This window comes from Nomia melanderi, chromosome 13 (assembly GCF_051020985.1).
Source record: "Nomia melanderi isolate GNS246 chromosome 13, iyNomMela1, whole genome shotgun sequence".
In the NCBI taxonomy this organism is placed as follows: Eukaryota; Metazoa; Arthropoda; class Insecta; order Hymenoptera; family Halictidae; genus Nomia; species Nomia melanderi.
The window spans coordinates 1,278,963-1,299,584 of record NC_135011.1 but is presented as its reverse complement, the minus strand read 5'-3'; the positions used below and the strand labels follow the sequence as shown (position 1 = coordinate 1,299,584).

At 51.4% G+C, this 20,622-nt stretch overlaps 3 protein-coding genes across 4 annotated transcripts; 1 reads left to right on the top strand and 2 right to left on the bottom strand.

The window, feature by feature from the left end:
* Positions 1 to 769: 769 nt before the first annotated feature.
* LOC116431442 (atrial natriuretic peptide receptor 1) lies at positions 770 to 15,373 on the bottom strand. 2 transcript variants are annotated; one of them, XM_031986877.2, is made up of 25 exons: positions 14,912 to 15,373; positions 14,629 to 14,839; positions 13,486 to 14,536; positions 13,256 to 13,426; positions 13,021 to 13,195; positions 12,740 to 12,948; positions 10,079 to 10,193; positions 8,801 to 9,135; positions 8,629 to 8,720; positions 8,234 to 8,372; positions 7,738 to 7,819; positions 7,535 to 7,670; positions 7,374 to 7,451; positions 7,221 to 7,298; positions 7,049 to 7,153; positions 6,683 to 6,929; positions 5,658 to 5,816; positions 3,578 to 3,651; positions 3,427 to 3,518; positions 2,861 to 3,010; positions 2,615 to 2,807; positions 2,380 to 2,554; positions 2,214 to 2,312; positions 1,813 to 1,904; positions 770 to 1,756 (listed from the first exon to the last, which is right to left on the bottom strand). In XM_031986877.2, exons 3-25 carry the CDS (start codon positions 13,709 to 13,711, stop codon positions 1,352 to 1,354), a joined length of 3,627 nt encoding a protein of 1,208 aa, XP_031842737.1. In that variant the 5' UTR covers positions 13,712 to 14,536; positions 14,629 to 14,839; positions 14,912 to 15,373; the 3' UTR covers positions 770 to 1,351. The 2 variants fall into 2 exon arrangements, with proteins under 2 accessions (XP_031842737.1, XP_031842739.1); XM_031986879.2 differs by having other exon boundaries at positions 14,629 to 14,820.
* Positions 15,373 to 17,043, top strand: LOC116431461 (DNA-directed primase/polymerase protein). The gene is made up of 3 exons (XM_031986922.2): positions 15,373 to 15,825; positions 15,905 to 16,695; positions 16,771 to 17,043. The coding sequence occupies exons 1-3, from the start codon at positions 15,505 to 15,507 to the stop codon at positions 16,982 to 16,984; spliced, it is 1,326 nt and encodes a 441-aa protein (XP_031842782.2). The 5' UTR covers positions 15,373 to 15,504; the 3' UTR covers positions 16,985 to 17,043.
* On the bottom strand, positions 16,996 to 20,469 carry LOC116431449 (stAR-related lipid transfer protein 7, mitochondrial). The gene is made up of 6 exons (XM_031986893.2): positions 19,482 to 20,469; positions 19,263 to 19,414; positions 18,919 to 19,187; positions 18,668 to 18,795; positions 18,304 to 18,443; positions 16,996 to 18,199 (listed from the first exon to the last, which is right to left on the bottom strand). The coding sequence occupies exons 1-6, from the start codon at positions 19,877 to 19,879 to the stop codon at positions 17,847 to 17,849; spliced, it is 1,440 nt and encodes a 479-aa protein (XP_031842753.1). The 5' UTR covers positions 19,880 to 20,469; the 3' UTR covers positions 16,996 to 17,846.
* Positions 20,470 to 20,622: the final 153 nt, after the last annotated feature.

Genomic DNA, 20,622 nt, shown 5'->3' with positions numbered 1-20,622 from the left:
AAGATTCATGAGAGAGAGTAGGACGGACTTACTTTATTGGCTGCGCCATCTATTGGTATCAAGCTGGTACTATTTGACTAGATGTTTCAGCACCCTGTTCATAGATGGCGCCGCTATTTTTCAGATGGTAAGACAAGGATAGATATATGAGAGCGAGAGAGATAGCTGTATCGGATGTTGTGGCTCCATCTTGTGGTGACAAACAGGAACTATTTGGCTAGAAGTTTCAACGCTTGGTGAATAGGTGGCGCTCGCAGAAGCATTAAGGGTCTCTCACACCGATTCCTATTATGTGGCACCGCAAAACTGGTTTTTAACGGAATGTTAAAAACTTATTAACTGTTAACAAACCACACGCAACTGTTCTGCGTTATTAAAGCAATATTTATGTAATATTTGACAATGAATAATTAACAATAAAGTTTACATTCGTTGCATAAAGGAAATGCTCGCACACATATATATCTCTCCTTGTCTTATTCATTGCATACTTACCGAACCCAATGAACCCATCCGAAAATCACTAATAACTCATTAATTACAGCTCAAATCTAATCAAAACCACAGAAATACCGTTGCAGATTGAAAAAATTTGAAAAGACTATAGAAATATCCATTACACCTTGCTTCTGTACAACTGCAGCTGTCACCATAGAAATAGTTCCTTAAAAAATCCGATGCGGCGAATCTTGACGTCCTAGCGTACACGTTAACGAGGTCATAGGAGAGCGCAGGTGAAAAAATGAAACACGAGACAGCGGTGTTCTTCGAAAAACAATGAAACTTTATTTCCGAAATATCGATCGTTACATTCTGAAAAGAGATTGACACGAATAGAGAGAAATTTGTTCGCTAAGGGGCGCGATGCGACGGCATCGCGTCTCGCGTCGCGCCGCGACGTGCTTATACTTTCTATGTTCCGCGCGCGGCCGATCCGCGGCTTCCGCTTCGAAGCCCGGCCGTTCGTTAGGTGGTTTCGCTCGAGGCCCAGCCTCTGTTCGCCGTCAGGGCGACGTCTTGTACACCGACATTTAGCTTTAACTCTTCATATATATATACTCACAATAATAATTCAATCTCGTTCAACATAGAAACAGGATGCGCGCGGCGTGTCTCGCGTGCTTTAGCGTCTAACGAATCCCGCACGGAAAGCGCTGGTCCTCGGAGAGTGTTTTCGAACGAAGGTCGGCGGCGCGTTCGTCGTTACTTATTCGTTTACTTGTGTGCATCGCGAAAGGTACCCTTTCGGACGAGTGGACCCAAATTTCCGATCGGCCTCGCCGATCCGAGCTCGCTGACTATTCTACGCGACGGTACGAGTACGTGTGTCGGGAGGGGGGATCGGGCAAGCTTAAATTCGTGGACGGGAGGTCGCGGGCACGAGCAGGGGAGCGTTCGGACTCTCTCTGTGGTTCGGCAGCCGCGGCTGCGACGCGACGCTCGTCGACCGGTTCGAAGCGGATCGCGACGGCGAGTCGGAGGGGGTCTCCCGCGCTTGGACACTGTTGCCGTCGTCGACGTCGTCAGCGATGCTCTTCTCTTCTCGCTTCTCCTGACTCGCGCGAGACCGTTGCTCCGGCTGGGCCGTTCGCGTCTCTGGCGTCGACGCTTTTGGCTGATCGCGGTGGTCGAGCGTCGCCGTCACTTTGGGGCTGCTGGTCGGGACCGTGGTGACGATCGTCGTGGCCACCGTCGACGTCGTGCCGTCGCTCGGCTTCTCGCCCGTGAGCCAGTATGTTGTCATGATCCCTTTGCCCTGCAAACGTTCGGATTACAGGCTCGAGCTCGCGCTTGCCCGCGAGGAATCGTTACCTTCATGGTGACTTCCCCTCTGCAGACCAGCTCGAACGTGCCGAACGTGTCCAGGATCTCCTTCGTCTTCGGGCTGACGTGAATCTTGAGAGCTGCGGAGGAAGACGTCGTTAACCGTTTCAGTGCCACGTGTCTTTGCTGTTTTCCCGTCCAAAAGTGGCAAGGAGCGCTTTTTCGCTTGTCTTATTCTCCGATTAAAAATGACAAGGAGCGCTATTGCGCTGTTAAAATTAAAATTCGTTCTTTTACCAGCTGTTTCATTCTTTTACTTTTACCTAAAATTCACGGCTTCGCAGCTTACAGCGCTGGCACTGTTTGAGCGATACAGAAGAAGCGCAAAATCGCTCCTTGGCACTCAAACGGTTAAGCTAGGAAAGAACAGCGCGAGGAAAGAACAGTACCTTCTCCGTTGCTCTCCATTCTGGAAGCCGTGTTCACCGTGTCCCCGAACAGACAGTATCTCGGCATCTTCAGGCCGATCACTCCAGCCACGCACGGGCCTGAAACCGACGATCGTTTAGCATCAAGTAGCAACAACTCGCAAAGATAATTCGTACGCGACATTACCCGAGTGCATCCCGATTCTGAGCTTGAGCTGCTCCTTGGGTCTGTGTCGAATGCTGAAGGTCATCACGGTGTCCCTCAGCGCCAGGCTCATCCTGGCGATCTCTCTGGCGTGATTGGTCCCGTTCCGCACGGGCAGCCCCGACACCACCATGTAAGCGTCCCCTATCGTCTCCACCTGCGAAGCGACGGAAGAATTATACCTGTCGATCGTCTCTCGACGTCTCGCGACGCTCACCTTGTACACGTCGAAGTTCTCGATGATCGAGTCGAAGCACGTGTACAGATCGTTGAGCAGGTCCACGACCTGCAGCGGCGTGCTCTCGGCGGACAGCTTCGTGAAGCCCACGATGTCGCTGAAGTAGATGGTGACCTGGTCGTAGGTCTCCGCGATGACGCTCTGGCCCAGGATCAGCTGAGACGCGACGGACCTGAAAGTTGCATCTCATTATCTCAGCGACGAGCGGTTTCGTCGAGCGTTTACCTCGGCAGCAGTTGGTACAGCAGCTCCTCGCACTTCCGCTTCTCCTCGAGGTAGTCCGCGGTGCGCTCCGCGACGAGGGCCTCCAGGTTGGTGGCGTACTGCGTCATCCGCGACAGCAGGTTGTCCATGATGTTGTTGCTCTCGTGGTCCCTGAAACGAGAGAGTCGCCATCGATTCCCCGTCGATCGCCGATCATCGAGCCGCCGTCGCGCTCGAGATCGTCGAGCGTTCCCTCGCGAGTTTACCGAACTCGGAGGAAATCGAGTACGATTCTCGGGACACGAGTCCGCTTGGCAACCGAGTGCGACTCGGTGCACGCGACCGAAGGGAATCTGCGCAGTATCCTATTGCGCGCAACAGGACGCGGATCGATCGAACGCAGCTCGCCTCTCCGACCATCGGAATGCCTATGAGGGAAAGCTGATCTCGACCGTGGAAACGACGCGGTCGAGAATCCCGTCGACGAGCAGGAAGCCTCCGATCGAACCGCGCCGATCGCGGAGACACCGGGGCACCGTCGCGCGGCGTCGGACTGTCTTCCTCTTCTTCTCGCTCTCGAGACTCACTTGTTAATTTTCCGGATCGTCTGCTTGAGCGCGGAGAAGTCGGGCCTGTCCGCGGCGTCCTCCGCCCAGCATCGCTTCATCAGATTGGACACCTGTTCGACAGAACGATCGTTAGCGTCTTAGCAGCGAGACTCGCGAGGAGCGCGCTTACCACTTCCTCGACGGAGGAGTCGATCGCGGGCCGCAGCGGAGAGCCGCCGCCTCTCTTCACCCCCTCGACGATCTCTGAAACAGGAAACGGTGTGGTTTAGCAGCGATCGACGATCGATCCCGAGAGAACTCGATGTCCTCGACGAGCGAACGGTACGCGACTGTCTCGAGATTCACGCGTCTCTCGCGGATCGCGACGAGACCTACTGTTGTGCTTGTACAGGTCCTCCAGGACGGCGTTGCAGGTTTCGCAGTTGAGGGTGCAGTGGGGCCTGCGGACCTCGAGCAGGGGGCTGACGGCCCTGCGCGGGCTGGCCCCGCCGTCGGGGCTGGCGCCCGAGATCGCCGGCAGCGTCAGGCTGCTCGTGCTCGACGATTTGCTCCTCTCCGCCATTATCTCTCGCCACCCCTGTCTCGATCACTGCGGGGAAATCCGCTCAGCGCTCAGCGACGAACACCGGCCGGCGCGACCGCCGTGCTCCGCGACACGGCGCTCCTGGGAGTCGACGGCGAGAACACGTCCCCGGGACGAGCGACGGAACGACCGACGTTCTCGCGAGACGCCTACAGCCTCCGGACGCGGCGGTCTCCACCCTCGTCGCGGCCCAACGAACTCCGCTCGCTCGCGCTTCGCATCGCGCGAATCCGACCGATCTTCCTGTTGCGTTCGCGCGACCGAACAGGCTCTCCGAGCTCGCAGCCGACGAACCCGACGACAGACTCGGTCAACGTTTCCGCGCAGGACGTCCGTCGGCGCCGCGACTCGCGAACCCGAAGCGCGGCCTCGCCGCCGTTTCGAACCGATCAATTAACCGACGACGGGCCACGGCCGCGGAATCGGGGCGAATTCGCCGCGAGGAAGTCCGGGAACGGTCGGCGAGAGGGGAGGAGGTGGGGGCGACGGGCGAGCGAGGATATCGAGCAAACGGGAAATCGGGCCGAGGAAATGGGACGGTCGAACCGATGGTAAACACGACGGGTCGCGCGGATCGGGACGGAGTGCGGCGCGGAAAGGCGCAGCAACCCCGGCGCGCACGTACCGCACGGGAACGAGCGGACACGTAGGGAAGCACGCGCAGCCGCCTCCTCTCCGACGGTCGCCGTCGATTAATTCGACGACCGTCGACGACCCCGTCCGGCAGGGGTGCACCTCGCGACCGCGTATCGAGATCGAGGGATCTAGAGCGGAATGGAGGCGAGGCGTGGAGAGAAGCTCGAGCAGGACGGAGAGTAGAGGGAAGCGGGAAGGAGATCCAGGAGATCGAGGCTGGAAGGAGAGAGGAGAGATTCGTTGAGATCTGACCCCAGTGGTTTGGCGATGCAGGGCTGACGGAAGCGACGGGAAAACACGCGCGACGTGTGCGTTCCAGGACGCGAGGAAGCTTCGACTGAGGTTTCCAGCCCCGTCGAACGCTCCTGGCCTACTCGCGGCCCGCTCCATCCTGTGATCGATCCTGTCGCTTTCGAGCTTAAGGAGGGTCGTTAACTTCGTTGCCGATCGATCCTGTCGCTTGCGGAACGTAGTCTATTCCGTTACCGATCGATCCTGTCGCTTCCGAGCTTCCGGAAGCTCGTTTATTTTGTTACCAATCGATCCTGTCGCTTTCGAGCTTAAGGAAGGTCGTTTACTTCATTACCAATCGATCCTGTCGCTTTCGGAAGCTCGTCTACTTCGTTACCGATGGATCCTGTCGCTTTCAAGCTTTCGGAAGCTTGGTTACTTCGTTACCGATCAATCTTGTCGCTTTTGAGCTTGCGGAAGGTCGTCAACTTCGTTACCAATCGATTCTGTCGCTTTCGGAAGCTCGTCTACTTCGTTACCGATCGATCCTGTCGCTTTCGGAAGCTCGTCTCCTTCGTTACCGATGGATCCTATAGCTTTCGAGCTTGCAGAAGCTAGTCAACTTCGTTACCGACCGATCCTGTCGCTTTCGAGCTTGCGGACGGTCGTCAGCTACGTTACCGATCGATTCGCGAGAAGTTCTCTGCTGCCGATACGAAACCGCCGCTTAGACACGCTTTATCGGTCGAGCCGCGGGCTAGACTTCCAGTGAGACAAATAGGAATCTCTCGCGACTTACCCCATTCGGTGAGACGATAATTGTCGCCCAAGTAGAACGGTCCCTGGCGTACCACGATCTGATGGACGATCACGGCGAAGCTGTAGACGTCGCCCTTCTGAGTACCCTCCGGTGGTCGCCTCTCCATCCTCAGCAACTCCGGCGCCGTCCACAGCTGTTCTGCGCATGAGAAATAAAGATTCCACGATGCTCGGACCGCGCCTCGGGATCGAGAGGGAGAGTTTGTACCGTCGAGTCGCCCGAGACGAACTCGCCGGCTACCCTGCGTTCTTACAGCGCACCTCCGACGACTCGACGGACTACCGTCAAGCTGAACAGTCAGAGGAATAGGAGACTCATACACTGACACAATGTTTGAGCCTCCTGTCTTCGACACGATTATCCCTTTGCACTCGGAAGTCTAGAAATATTTCACATTTTCCAATGAGCTACAGGCGACACTTTATGAGACGAACCGAATGATAGAATATAATAAACTCTTGCACACAGTAAACTTCGTGATCCGTAAACAGATGAAATATAGAACAACAACCTTGTTTCCTAACTTAGAATATATAAGTTAAACAGGTGAAATATAGAAACAATAACCTTGTTCCTTAACTTATATATTCTAAGAATATAACTAATTTAGAATATATAAGTTAAGGAACAAGGTTATTGTTTCTATATTTCACCTGCTTATGAATTACGAAGTTTCCAAGAGTTTATAATTTTGGTACGTCGAATCGAATGAGTGACAGTCACCTATGCAGAGTCATTGGCCCCGTGGCAGCAAGGGGCAGAGATCGAACGCGGAGTGAGACGTAAAAATGAAGTTGCCGGCATTAATCGATCTCTATCGTTACATCTCACTGTCGCGCTCGATCCGTCCCTCGCTACCGTTGACAACGACCACGCGTCGAAGACAGGCGACCAGAACACTACGAGCACAAGAGTCCTCCCTCTGAGTGTCCATATCGCCGATAGTCCGCCAACCGGTCGGTGTGCTATTCGCGTATACTTCCGAGAGATCGTCGTGCTCTCACTTCTCCAATAGCCGGAGTTGTTCCTGCCGAGGTCCGCTTTGTTCGGGCACCACTTCCTCAGCTCGTGCAGCCCGAAGTCGGCGATTTTCAGGACGAACCGCGAGTCCACCACGCAGTTGTACGAGTTCAAGTTGCCGTGGCTCCTCACCTCCGACGCGTGCAGGTAGCTCATACCGCGGACGATGTCGTGTATCAGGGACACTTGGAACACGCGGTCCAGCTTGATCCGTTCGTCCAGCAGCACGTCCTGTCGGTGGCGAGACACCGTTACTCCCGATCGTTACGCGACCGTCGGAGCCGACGGGGAACGGGGCTAAGCTAAAACGTAATCGCGAACAGTCCCCGCGCGGCGAACGATCGACGAACCTGAAGGGATCCCCTGGGACAGTACTCGGTCAAGAGGCAGCAGTTCGGCGGGTCGACGCAGGCACCGTAAAACCGCGCCAAGTGGTCGTGCTGGAGGTCCTTCATCTGCAAACGAACGATTCTCTCCGTGAAACGATCTCGCGGCGGAATGAGCGAGATTCCGAAAGCTCACCTTTTTCAGCTCGAGCAACAGCGGCCGCGAGATCTCCACTTTGTCCCTCGGAATGAACTTGATGGCCACCTTCGAGTTCTGCAATGAATCGCGAATCGGTTTATGTGACGATTTATGTATCGAATTATGTTTTACCCTCGGAACGAATCGAACCTTGTAAATGCCGGTCGTGATGTACGGGTTCGCGTCCAGCTCGTCCGGCAGGCTCGCATTCTCCACCGAGTAGATCGTCTGCAACCAAAGGAACAGGTTCGCGATCGATCTGCTTGCACGCTACGAAGATTAGAAAATGAAAACTAGTGTCTCGCGTTCACCAATTGACTGCCGCGTATCTTGTTCGCGAAGAACGAGGACACCGAGCCCCTCGATTTCGCTTTCGGCACGAGCTTGATGTCGTTCCAGTGTATCTTCCAGGTCATGGAGGCTATGTCCGCCTCGAGTTTGAAGTGCCTGCGAATGGAAACAAGTCGTAAGCGTGACCTTTGCTCGTTCCTTCGGACCGTCAAGCCCCGCTTACCTGTAAATAAAGACCGAGGCGACCACGAGGACGACCACGATCGAGCTCAGGACCATCGAGAGGATCGCGTGCACCGGCAGAGCTGTCGAACAGGCCGAACGTTTCAAGATAAATTTAACACTAGAACTACTGAGTCAATTACTGATTTCTTTCAATGGTTTGAATTGCAAACCGAGTCTCAGTAATTGTACTGTTCAGGTTTCTACGGAACAATTTCAAGAAGACAATTTAACTCGGTAGTTCCAGTGTTAACCCTTAGCAGTCCAGGTTGTTTTTTAATCTAGCAACTGCAACTAATTTTTATAGTATTCCCAACGAAAATTAGAAATGCAACATTTATTAGATCTTTTATTTTCCTTGTCAGTAGAAAATTTGGATGTGAGAATCTAATAATTTTAGGGTAGTTTCTTTAAGATTCATTAAAATATTTAATATTATTCCTGCTGTAATATTCGAGCCTACAGAGTTCAAAGGGTTAAAGAACTCTTCGACTTACAGTTATCAGGACACAGAGAACCGTCGAACCCGCAAGTGGGCGTGTCCGGGGGTGGTTCGTCGCGCCCTCCCGACCAGTGGATCTTCTTCCCGGGGACGTACTCGAACGTTTTATTGGCACCGTAGAAATTGGCGACTATCTGCGACAAACAAGTGCGAGATTCATTGGCTGATTAACTATTTCAATGGCGAGCTCCAAAAGCAGCAGCCCATTCACAGTATCGAATCAAGTTTATCATTTATTTTCTTCATAACCATTTACTTTCATTTCTTATTACAAGCTTAAAAACGAGAAAACGAAACGATCGCGTTCAGAGCGTTCCTCTGTAAAGATAAACGTGATTTCCTGATCTGACTCGCGGCACTCGAGGATCGACGAAGTTCCGCGGAAGTTACCTCGAACCTCGACGTCGCCGGGTTCATGTTCAGCAGGGAATAGTCCGCTATCCGATCGCCGTTCTCGTCGATGTTCACGTCGCCCGTGATACCTGCGGAACAGCGGGAAACGATGTAAAACGCGGTACGCTGGGGAGCCGAACGGGCGGAAACGAGGGCGCGTCTCGGTCACCTTTAAAGCTCCTTCCCCACATCCGTCGGGTGAGATTACCGCCGTCTAAATTGACTTTGCCGGGGTGTTCCGGCAGGCTGTCCTTCAGGGCGAGGGCGTAGAGGAGGACGGCGTCGTAAAACGCCGTGACGAACGTCGAGACCGTGCTGTTTCCGAAAGTGAAATTGTATTTGCTCTGCGCGAGGGACTTCACTTCCCGCGAGAAGTTCAGGTACTCGACGTTGTCCGGCGTCCGGGGAGTAACCGTTAACAGCGTCTGATAAGCTTTCCGCGCTTTCTCGTTCCTCTCCTCGCTGTCCGCCTCGACCCTCCAAGGTTCCCGCGAGTCGTTGTCGCTGAAACACGTACATACCAACGAGACGCGCGTTTTTCCGGAGCGTTTCGTTCGCTACGAGCACAGCTCAGAGATATAGTCGACGTCCGCCGAGACCGGAGACCAGCGAGGTCTCTGGGAATTTTCGTTTCGATACGCCTGACCCTCGATTCACGCGGAGATCCGTTCCACGCGGTTCGTTTCACAAAATTGCGTAAATAGAACAGGTCGGTCCAAGAGAGAAGAGAATATTGAAGAGAAAAGCTGGTGTAAGTTTTAGAAGTACGCATTTATTTCACGTAGCTGAACCCTTTATGGACCGAATTTCTGTTCATTTTTATAAGAAAATCTATGCAGTACAAAGTTAATAGATATCCACGTATGAATATGAATTAACAATGTATTCAATAGCTTCAATAATTTCATCAAACGAATATATTTTGTAATGTTAAACTTCCCTGCCTGAGCGTATAAAAGTTTAAGTTAACCGATTACTTAATTTTATTTGCCACTTCGAGTGCAAGATGAAATAAATCGACAAGATGCCAATATACCGATATGTGACTTTGAAGTTACATGGGCCTACAGAGGGTTAACGAAAGAATACAATGAAATTTCAGAAAACAAAAGTACATTTTACGCCACCGCGTAAAAGAGGCTCGCGTGAAAGAGTCCGCATAAATCGAAGGTCAGGTAATTTGCGACAGCGAATTCGCATAGAACCGCGACGAGGAAAGACGCAGCGACACCCGCATTCCTCGGCGTCGTCATCGAGTCAGCTCCCAATAGCACGTTTGCTCCCGTTTCCAAAACTTCAGAGAGAGAGAGAGAGAGAGGAAGCAAGAGAGGGAGGCCGCAGAGCGACATGCGGTTTGCGGGTTCCGGCGCGTCCGATCAAATCAAAGGTTGTCGGGCGTCCTGTCGGTCTGCGGATCGGCGGGGCGATCGACCGATCGGCCGCTTACCTGGAGGACAGCTCGATGGAGAAGAACACGTACTCTCCGGAGTCCACCATGCCCAGCTGCTCGGCGGCCAGCAGGACCTCCCTGATGGTGGTCGCGTTGGCGCACATCACCACAACTGAAACGGGAGGAGAGCGAACAAGCTTTCACAGTCTGTCCTCGGGGGAGTCCTCTCGCCTCGGCTCCCGGGGAACGCGGGGAAACGGGGCCGGCGAGAGGGGACTTACTTCTGGCGGACTTCGCGAGGAACGCGAGCAAGTTTCTGTAATCCTCGCCGGTGGAGGCCTCCTGATCGAAGCTTTTGTACACGGAGGTTCGGTTCAGCGCGGTGTAAGCGGCGGCCAGAGTGAAGTGGCACTCGGAGTTGCCGCGGCTGCTCGCCATCGCGTGATTGTGGTACAACAGCCCGACGACCTTCCATCCGAATCTCTTCAAGATGTTCCTGAGCGCCTCGCCCACCAGCCGGTGGGAGCCCATCATTCTGGTGAGGGTCGGGTAGTGCTCGCCCTTGTGGCGGAACGCCTCGGCGCGGCCGCCCGCGGTCAGCACGGGGATGCCCCATACGCCGGCGTAACGCGCCACCGGCGCGATCACGTAGTCGCAGACCGGGCCCAGGAAGGCATCTGCGTTCGCAAACCGTTGGTCCCGCGCTCCACCCGATCTCCGACCCCCCGAGCTCGATCCTCGTGCCGCGAGAAATTCCGAAATTATCGTCACCGATCGGCGAGCAGTATTTTCACGCGGTAGATAACGTTTATCGCGCCGCCGCGCGGATACTCGTGAGTCGAGCTACTTTCCACCGGTCGTCGCGAGCACCGTCGAGGCCTCCGAGCAAGTTTTCCGAGCGGAGCGGCGTTAAACCGGGCCTCGCGCTGATGACTCCCGCGTGTGCCGCCGGGGACGGGTCCCGCGCGTAAACACTGCCGCGATCAGCCAGCGAGCGATCGCGAATCGAGGTTCTCGAGCGAAGATAAAAGCCGGGTCGCGGTAAGAGCGGACAGAGAGCCGGTTAGCCGAGCCACGGAAAGCTTTTATCGCATCGTTTATGCAGAAGCCGCTGCTCGAGCAGCTCTTTGTCCGCTCTCCCTCGGGAACCCGGGTAGATAGACACGCGAGGGAACGGATACCGCGTTCGTGACGTAGAGGAGAGAGAGGATAGTATATATATTCCGGGCAGAGTTCGACGGATACTCGCGTCTCGGTCAGGATCGACAGCCGATCGTTCTCGACACGATAACGCGTCGCCGATAAAACGATCGATGACCGAACGAAAGAAACGTGGTGACGTTCGCGCGTAAACAATCCTAATTATAGATAGCCGATAAGATTCGAGTCGGTTTCTGTGGGCGACGGAAGCGACGGGGGAGCGGCGAGTCAGGATCGAGGGGAGAGAAGAGAGAAGAGGACCTGCTGTCCGGTTGATGTAGAAGTCGAACGCGGCCAGCGCTCCGTACGTGCTGGAGCACTTGGAGTCCCGGTGCTCCACCAGGATCGTCCATCCCGGCAGAGGGCCGTTCGCCGAGCTGACGGCCCTCACCGCGAGATGAACGGCCGGCAGAATCTTCGGCAAGCTCTGCTCGTGCCGAGGATCCGCCGGCGCTATCACCGCCAGTTTCACTGAATCCCGCTTGATCGGCGGGCCGCGCGTCCCGACGCACTCGCTCGCGCCCGACTGCATCGTCGTCGCGTTCGCGCCCGCACACATGGTGGTCAGGAGCAACGTCAGCCGCATGGGAGCGTCGCCGACGCGTCTACGTCGCGCGCCTCTTCTCGACGACATGCGAAATCGTTTCCTCCGCGGGTTCACCACGACCGCTCCCGTCCCGGCGTCATTCCCTCTCGACTCTGACACGCTTCGGATGTATCTCGCTGCGAATTTCAAAGTGTCTTCCCGCCAACGCGCCGCGGGCTGTCGAGCTCGGAGGACGAAGCGAGTCCGCTCGGGCCGCGCGATCGAAACTGAAGCGCGACTGGACCGCGTTCCGGAGAAGACAGTCCGCCCCGAGTCGTCGCCGACGTCGCGCTCGCGGATCGTTCTCGTCCTCTCCCTCCTCGTGTTCGCGGTCCTCTCCTCTCTTTCCGCGAGGCACGCGTGCTTGCGCGTTGCGCCGCGTCGCAGCCGTGGATCCGACGCGAGCAGATCCGCCGCACGCGGCGACGCTCGACGTTTCGAGTTCCCTTGCGAGCAGCCGCGTCTCCGGCGATCGAGAAATCCTTGTAACGGTTTCTCCCGATATCGATCCCGAGTGTGTGTCGCGTTCGTTAACGAAACGTTTAAATATAGACTTTCCGGCGCGTCGAGAGGTATCGGCCGAGGAAAGAACAATAATAGAAACGGTTCGGCCGTTCGATAACGCGGCCCGATAACGCGCACGGAACAACGCGATAAATCCCTGTTCGTCCGATCGATACGGCGCGGTGGATCGCGGCCCGATCGCGGCCCGATCGCGGGAAACCGTTTCGTCGCGGGACGCGTCCAATCGGAAATGGAGCCGGAGGGGATGAAGACCGCCGCGCCGGGAGACGTTAATCTCCTCGGAAACTCGGCGGAGTAATGATCGATGGGACGCGACTCTTCCGCCGCCGATCGAGGAGACCCGTCCGTGTCCGGCACCGAGTGCGAGTCGAAAATAGACGAACGGGGATAGAAAAATGGCAACTCACCGCCGTACCAGTTGCCCACGTGATCCCGCAACGCCTCTGGATAATCTCTGGGCACCGTGGTCTCGAGATCAAAGGTACTGAACAAGAAGTTCGGCTGCTTCTTGATGAACTCTACCATGGACTTCATCATCAGCTGACAGGTGTGCCTGCCGGCGACCCGGCTCTGCCCGTTCGTCGCGTAAACCAGATGTACCTTTCGCCACTCGTATCTGCGAAACGTCGCGGGTAAAACTCGAACGGCTGAATCGTATGACAATCGGTTAAACGACAGCGGAACGCACCGATTCATCAGGCCCACGAAGAAATTCGCGAGGTCCCTGAACGCCAGGCTGCCGATCCTCGTCGTCATGAAGTACTCGTCCTTGCACTCGGTTTTCTTCTCCGTGAAGTCGAAGGTGAAGCCGCCGGTGGTGATCAGCGGGGCGCCGAAGAACTTGACGACCCTGCCGACGGCCGCTGAAAACCGTGCAACGTCAATACACGTCGCCGACGCGTTGAACCTTACGTTCAGCTTACCGACGCAATAATCGCAGGCGGGCCCCAGGAACAGGTGGACGCAGTTCGAGAAGCTGTCGATCGCGCCGATCTGAGCGTACGTCGCGTCGCAGTGGTCATCCTGCGGGAGGGACTTCAGCTTCAGCCAGGGCGGCAGCAGGCCTCGCGATCTCGCCTCGTGGACAGCCAGATCTACGGGATCGCAAACGATAATCCTGAATCCGAGAACGAAGACGCGCGTCTCCACTTACCCAGAACCGGCAGCACCTTCGGCAACGAGATGTCGTAGCTCGGATCCGCCGGGAGGAGGACCGCGATCCTCAGCTCGCAGGAGACCACGCCGTAACGATTCCGCTTGCAGAGGGTCTCGCAGCTGCGAGCCAGCTGCACCTCGCGACAGGTCACTTCTCCTCTGACAGGGCACGCGAACCAAGCGAACCATCCGAACGTCAACAGAACGATCCAATTGGTACCCATGTATACGCGCTACGCTCGCGCTTCGCAGCCCTCGACCGGACGTGAACACGGGAACGGATCCGCGCGTATTCCCTCGCGAGTCCTCCTCTTCTGCTTGGAAGGAAATCGACGCCGATTCAGATACCTGCACGTCGCGTTCTCGATTCTCCGTCGGCGCGGCATCGGTCACCGAGTCGCACTCGACTCCCGTTCATGTTCCCCGGTCCTCGAGGAATAGCGGAAACCCGTCGGGAACAGAGGCGAACGCGCGTCTGCCACGATACGCGGGCAAATCGTTCGTCGGAAGATCGATTCGCCGCTGGACAACTATTCTTAGACGCGCGAGGACGCGGACGAAGCCGGCTAACGATCCCGTGGTCTTCCTCGAGTCTCTATCTCCTTCGCTGGTTCTTCGACGTCCTCCGATAAAGCCAACTTTCGCGGGTCTCTCCGGCCGATTCACGGATGTTGTCCAACGCTGTCCGGACTTGTCAAAGTTCGCTCGGCGATCGGCCAGCGGATCGGTAACGGGTTCGCGCGAGGAAACGGCCGATCCGTGACTCCGGGATCTCGAAAAGAGTACTGACGGCTCGTCCGATGATCTTGAGCCGCATTGCCCACTCGCGCGAACACGTAAGTAGACTTCTCGTTGGCTCGTGTCGCGTTATCGCTGATTTTCTATCGCGTCGATTGATAATAGCTATCGAAAACTTCGTCGCGCGACCTCACCGCCTCCCGTTCCTCCTTTCCTTTAAAAGCTTCGACCATTATTTTATCGCTACCCGTTACCCTAAACGAGTCCTCTCGAACGCCGTTCCGTTCTTTCCTCTTCCGCTCTCGCTTGCTCTTCGGAATAGAAATCGGTTTATCGTATACAGTCAGATTGCGCTGGTCGTGTCGACGTATGTGATACAATTTTTTAGAGAAATCCAACGTACCAGGTAAGAGAGCGGGAATATCTTCGGCGTCCCTGGCACACCGGAAGTTGATGACTTCGTGAACGCCATATTAGGTATGCAGCCCTCGCTTCGGAGGATCGGATTACCGGCGAACTCTTTCATGTTTCCAGTAACTCCTTTAAACTGTATTACCGAAGATCCTCATGATCCTTGCAATGATTACCGAGGGTCCTTGCAGGGTCACCGATGACTCCGATAGAAGTATCAGAATGTTGAATTTTCTTCGAGACTTCGAACTAGACAAGCGAGTCTGCTAACTAACCTTATAGTGCTTGGATCGTTAAAAATCGATGATCCTTTTCGAAGGTCCTTTCGTTAAAAATCGATGATCCTTTTCGAAGGTCCTTTCGTAGGTTCAAGAGCATTGGCTAACGAGCTTGCAGACTTAGCAATTTCCAGTCGAACTGTCAATGATCCGAAAATATTTGAGAATGAAGATAATTAGATATGAGTGAAAGCTGGCAAGTGTAAGTACTTAACTTAATTCCTGAAAATCTCCTTTGAGAGGTGGTTCGAAATTATAGGCATTCATCCTTTTCCATTGTTAGCGTAGCTTCTGCTTCCGTAGTGTTGATAGTGTTATTGTTTATACGACGCGTGAACGCAATTCGTTGCCACTGAGAGTTGCTTTTTAAATATCGGTAATATCGAGAACGACAGCGTCGTGAAACTGCTCTGCGATTAAAATCTGCTGTGAGCCTCTATCGGTAATGTTGTAATCTACGTGTGTACGATATTTTTAAGATGGACACGTGCTTCGATCAGCCATTGTTCTTGGTAGATTATGGCGGGAAATAAGGAAACGAACCGATGTGAGTAATTCTTTGATTCTTTGAGTAAAAATATATATATATAATGAACGAACCGATCAGCCCATCGAAATTTTACAACAAACAAAGAGTTGCGATCAAGAGAAAAAAATTCCGAAAGGCTTGTTCGCTGGATGAATATCCTCGGATGTCACTGCACTTGATAGGACTGCCAGAGTTTTGGCTGGAATGTGACAAACAGGCGAATGCACTTGTTAAAGCGTACGAAAAAAGCACAGATGCTCATATGCTGTGCACTTTTGTTTCTCAGCGTGAAAACGGATACCGAAAGTTCATAGTAGCCCACCCTGAAGTTTATTGGTGGCAGTACGTACGACGACCTCCAGAAAAGAGATGTTCTTATGAGGTAAGCTTGTATGACTATCTCACTTGTTAATGTCAATGTTCATTCAAGTGTGGGTAACGCTGAATTGATCTTGAATTAGGTAATTCCAGAGAACTCCCCCTGCCGACTGTATCTGGATTTGGAATACTTTATTGCATTAAATCCGGAGAGTGATGGTCCTTCTATGACCAACACGATAGTCGATATCTTTGCTGCTTATTTGCTTAAGCATTGGGGCTTGCCGTGCAATAAATACAACACGATTGATTTGGACTCGAGTACTCCAGAGAAATTTAGTCGCCACATCATATTGAATATCAAGCATATAGCGTTTAAGGATAACTACCATGTTGGCAGATTAGTGAAATCTGTATGCAATGATATTTCTAATTATCTATCCACAGATGGAATGTACCATGATGTCTTAAACCAGTTTGATAGAACACAGTTAAAACAACTGTTTGTAAACACATATAAGGGTAACAAACTGTTCATCGATACAGCAGTCTACACAAAGAATAGACATTTTAGGATATATAAATCCACAAAATGGGGAAAACAGTCCAATTTGACGATCTCGAAAGACTGTAAATATATTCCTTCCAACTTGCATAAAGGCAAAGAGTTGGGTCTGTTTTTAGACTCATTGATATCCTACTTTGTTGCCAAACCGGATTTGATACTTTTGGAATATCCTAAAATTGGTTTAACAGAAGTGAAACGTTTCACTCCCGAGAAACCTAAGTACATTTGTCATGAATACGACAAATGTTATTCAAATTATCCGACGCTAGACGAGTACATCCGTAAGAAGATACATCCTGGTAAAATACGAGCATGTAAATACTTTGAATGTTCCAAAACATTAGTGTACGAGACATTGGATTACAGGTAATAGTATACTGTCAATAATATGGGTCTTTTCGTTCAGAAACAATTAACAAAATATTATCTTTTGACCTGCAGGTTCTGTGAAAATATCGGTAGACGACATAAAAGTAACAACGTGTTCTTGATCGTGGACATAAAGAATAAAATACTGTATCAGAAATGTCACGATGAAGATTGTTCTGGCTTTAAATCGGAACCAAAACGATTGCCGGATGAAATTTCTTTCCAAATTGACGACGCCGGTGATGTTATGCTCCTAAGTTGCATCGCAATAGAAGATAGTACATAGGCGCTGGAAACTGAGATTGCGATAAAATATTTTATTAGGATAGAGGTAACAATAAAAAAAAAAATAGGCTTTTATAGAATGAAAACATACACACACATGGAAATAGAGTTCAGTGAAATGCGTTGTTTCAGGTACACGACACGCAACTGTTGCCCAAATTCTATAAAAACGATTTGTACACAGCTGCTTCCGTAGTTTGTTTATCGGAGTGTAAAGAGTTGCTTTGTGCAATGTTGCGTTGTGTGGACTGTTCAATTAAAATTTATACCATATAATATGTATACGTATGTGTACATACGAGCACACACATTACACACATGTATCCACTCACCACATATATATACATATATATATATAACAACTATAAATGTACGATACGTATGACAAATTCGCGCGCATGCATGTGTATATTAAATAAGTTTAGTATTTTATACATCTATATTTATACTACAATTATAGTATATACACTGTTACAACAAAATATTTTGATTTGTACAATTCCAGTTATTTGTTGTCTAACAAAGTTTATTCCGCAAAATCCTCCGACGAGATGTTCATGTGCATACATACGAGAATGAGTCGAGATTCGTTCGAAATGACGAAGATCGAAGTTGGTAAATATACGACAGAGAAATGAGTTCTGTTCGAATGCAAAATGCTATCTGGTATTTCCGTATGATATTCGTGTATGTATAGACATGTGCGTCAGTATGGCAATTATATAGACACAATAATGCGATGAAACGAGGGCAAATATGCATACACCACATTCACTCGGGTCCGCGAGTATCGTTGATTCCGACTTTTCTGCCCGTTCCGGGGTTGCGTTAATATCATTCTACCGACAGCAATCAATTTGTTCCTACCATGCGAACAATTTCGCAAGGAAAAAATAACCTAATAACCCTCTACATTCCTTGGTTGAACTTACACCGTCTTCGTTCTCTTCGTCTTCCTCCTCCGCGTCGTTCTCTTCCCGTGGCTGGTCTTCTTTGAACTTGAACATATCCGTCTGTTCCGTAACACTAGCGGTCACCTCCTTCCGCAGCGTTTCGTCCCTTTCCAAATTCGGAGCACAACATTCAGGAACTTTATCCTCCTGGACATTCTCCATTTTCAAGGAAACGTAACTAGTATTGAACGAGTCCAAACTCTCCTTGTAACGTTGATAATTCTTCGACGCCTCTCTCATACGGATTAAAAAGTCCGGTAACCCTACAAGTTTAAAGTCACAAATCTAACACGAATTCCGGGAAGGATTTGGATCGTTGCTTCGAACGGTCACCCGATGGCAGGTACAAGGGTAAGTAACAGCATACCTGTCATCGCGACCCACGCAGTAACCGCGGTTGGAATATTTACACCGGGATCGTCGAAGTAGGTCAATCCAAATTCAATGCCAGGTTCGTGGAATTCTGTATAAGGCCTTATCACCATGTATGACCAATACGTCGAGACTCTGTTACGTACAGACTTCAGATTATTCACTTATTAAGGAGAATCTTAGACTCTCCTACTTTCATATTTAATTCTGGCAGTCCAATTACTTATTGAACTAGGTGATTCCATAATGAAATACGAAACTAGAAAAGATCGATCGACCAACTTAACAATATCACAACTGTGCACATGCCATCTAAATTATTCAAAGTTGCAACGGACATTATCAAATTTTCACGATACCTGTATATCCCTGGTTTGATCGGCGCGTCGGGGTGTTCGGTTCCCTTACTGATGATAATTATCAACCGCCTGTCTTTGTCGACGACCCATTTTCTTTGATACACGTAGTCTCTATTCGCGAATAATCTCTAAAAGCAAAACGCGCATAACGTTACGAGACAGGTAATACGTACACAGGTACCTACTGCGCCGATCGAATGATCTAATGATTCTAAGATATTCGACAGTAACAAATGATCATTTCCTCGTACTGGCCATATCGTTTCCCAGTATAAGATGTCGGAACGATCGGTGCCGGTCGGGTCCGACATTGGATCTGTGTCTATGACTCGCAATTCCCGAGCAGTCGGGTCCCAGTTCCTTCTGTAATCGACGTCTATCTGCGTCTGTAGGAAGTCCTCAGCGGTAACGTCTGCGAATGAACCGTACACTTTGTACGCGTACAATCCCCCGGCATTGGGTTCTTTCCTTCTCCATATGAGCATATCTTCTCGTTCGATGTACGGCCTCCATCCGTCCGCTGAAATTCCAAACAATTTCATATCCGTTTGCAAGGAACATTGAAACAAAACAAATTACAAGAATGATCCCTTACGGTCTTGGTTGGAGGATGCGCTGATCTTATCCCTACACGTACAATATTTGATGCCTGGCTGTTGAACATCTATCACGATTCTCAGCTGACAACTCGGACAAACCACAGTGCTGTCTCGCAACTTGTAAATCCCTTCGATTTCCTGCTTGTAACTAGAGAAAAACATTGAGTACAAAAATAGAGCGAACCAACAGACGGAACATTTTCAACTGAAGTTACCTGTTCAACTCTTCGTCGCTTATTCTCTCATGCTCCCAATTAAACACTGTCACACCGATAGTGCTAGTTAAGAGACGTTTACTATTCCTGAGAGAACGATTCCTCCAGGACTTCATAAACTCTTTGAGCACAACCTTCTCCCACATACGCGCGCGCAGATGGAATATTTGCAAGCTCCTGCGTAACCGTTGCGCAGCGATAAATTCGAACTGACGGACACAAGCTTCGGCCACACGACCGCTCCGTTCTCTGAGCCAGAGGCTTATCTTCTTCGGGCATTCGCGGAATTTCCCATAATTTCCGTAATGCCGGAAGGAAGGTGTTAATCTGGTACCAGTCTGGACGTAACCTCTATGGTACCGTTTCAGCAACAAACCGGAGAACTGTACCGTGTACATCGTTCGTATCCCCTTTACTCGGCTTTCCGTCGATAACTTTGTCGTCAGTTAAACATAAATAACGTCGCTCTCACTCTGTATAAATCACGGCAATCACGTTACTCCAAAAAGTTTCTTCGAGCGAAAACCTCGGTCCGTTTTGTAGGTTATGTTCCGCTGATCGCGAACGAGCGAGAATATTCCGTACAGCAAAGGATCCTCGTTTATCCGGAGAGTCTGATCAACAAAGCGTCTGCATCTTTGTTCCGACGACTGTGCACAGACGACCTGGCGATCGGCTCGGTTTCTACATCAGGAACGGCGAGGACGAACATGCGTATGTAACCAGCAACCGTCGGAAACGTAATTCACGTTCACGAATATCGATACCCTGACGCGGTCGAAGCTCCGACTTCGATTGTACGCGTTCAAGTTCAATTCCGATATACCGTGCGCCTCGATGCATCGTTTGTAACGGTCATTAATGTACAACGAGGCGTCGATGATGTTTCTTTCCTTTAATCGCGTTGCATTCGAATTTTCTGGCCGTGCTGAATATTTAAAAATAGTCCGTTCGATGCATCGATCTCTCGAAACGGTCGGTGCGTCGAATCTCGAAGCGACCGATACATCGAGTCTCGAGGGATCTTTCGATACGTCGCGAACTCGCGTTCGATGTTTCGAAAAAGAGCGGGACTTTTATTTTTCAAGTAAAATAAAAGTCTCATTGAATTTGTTAGCAACGATGCTTCTCCGAGAAATCA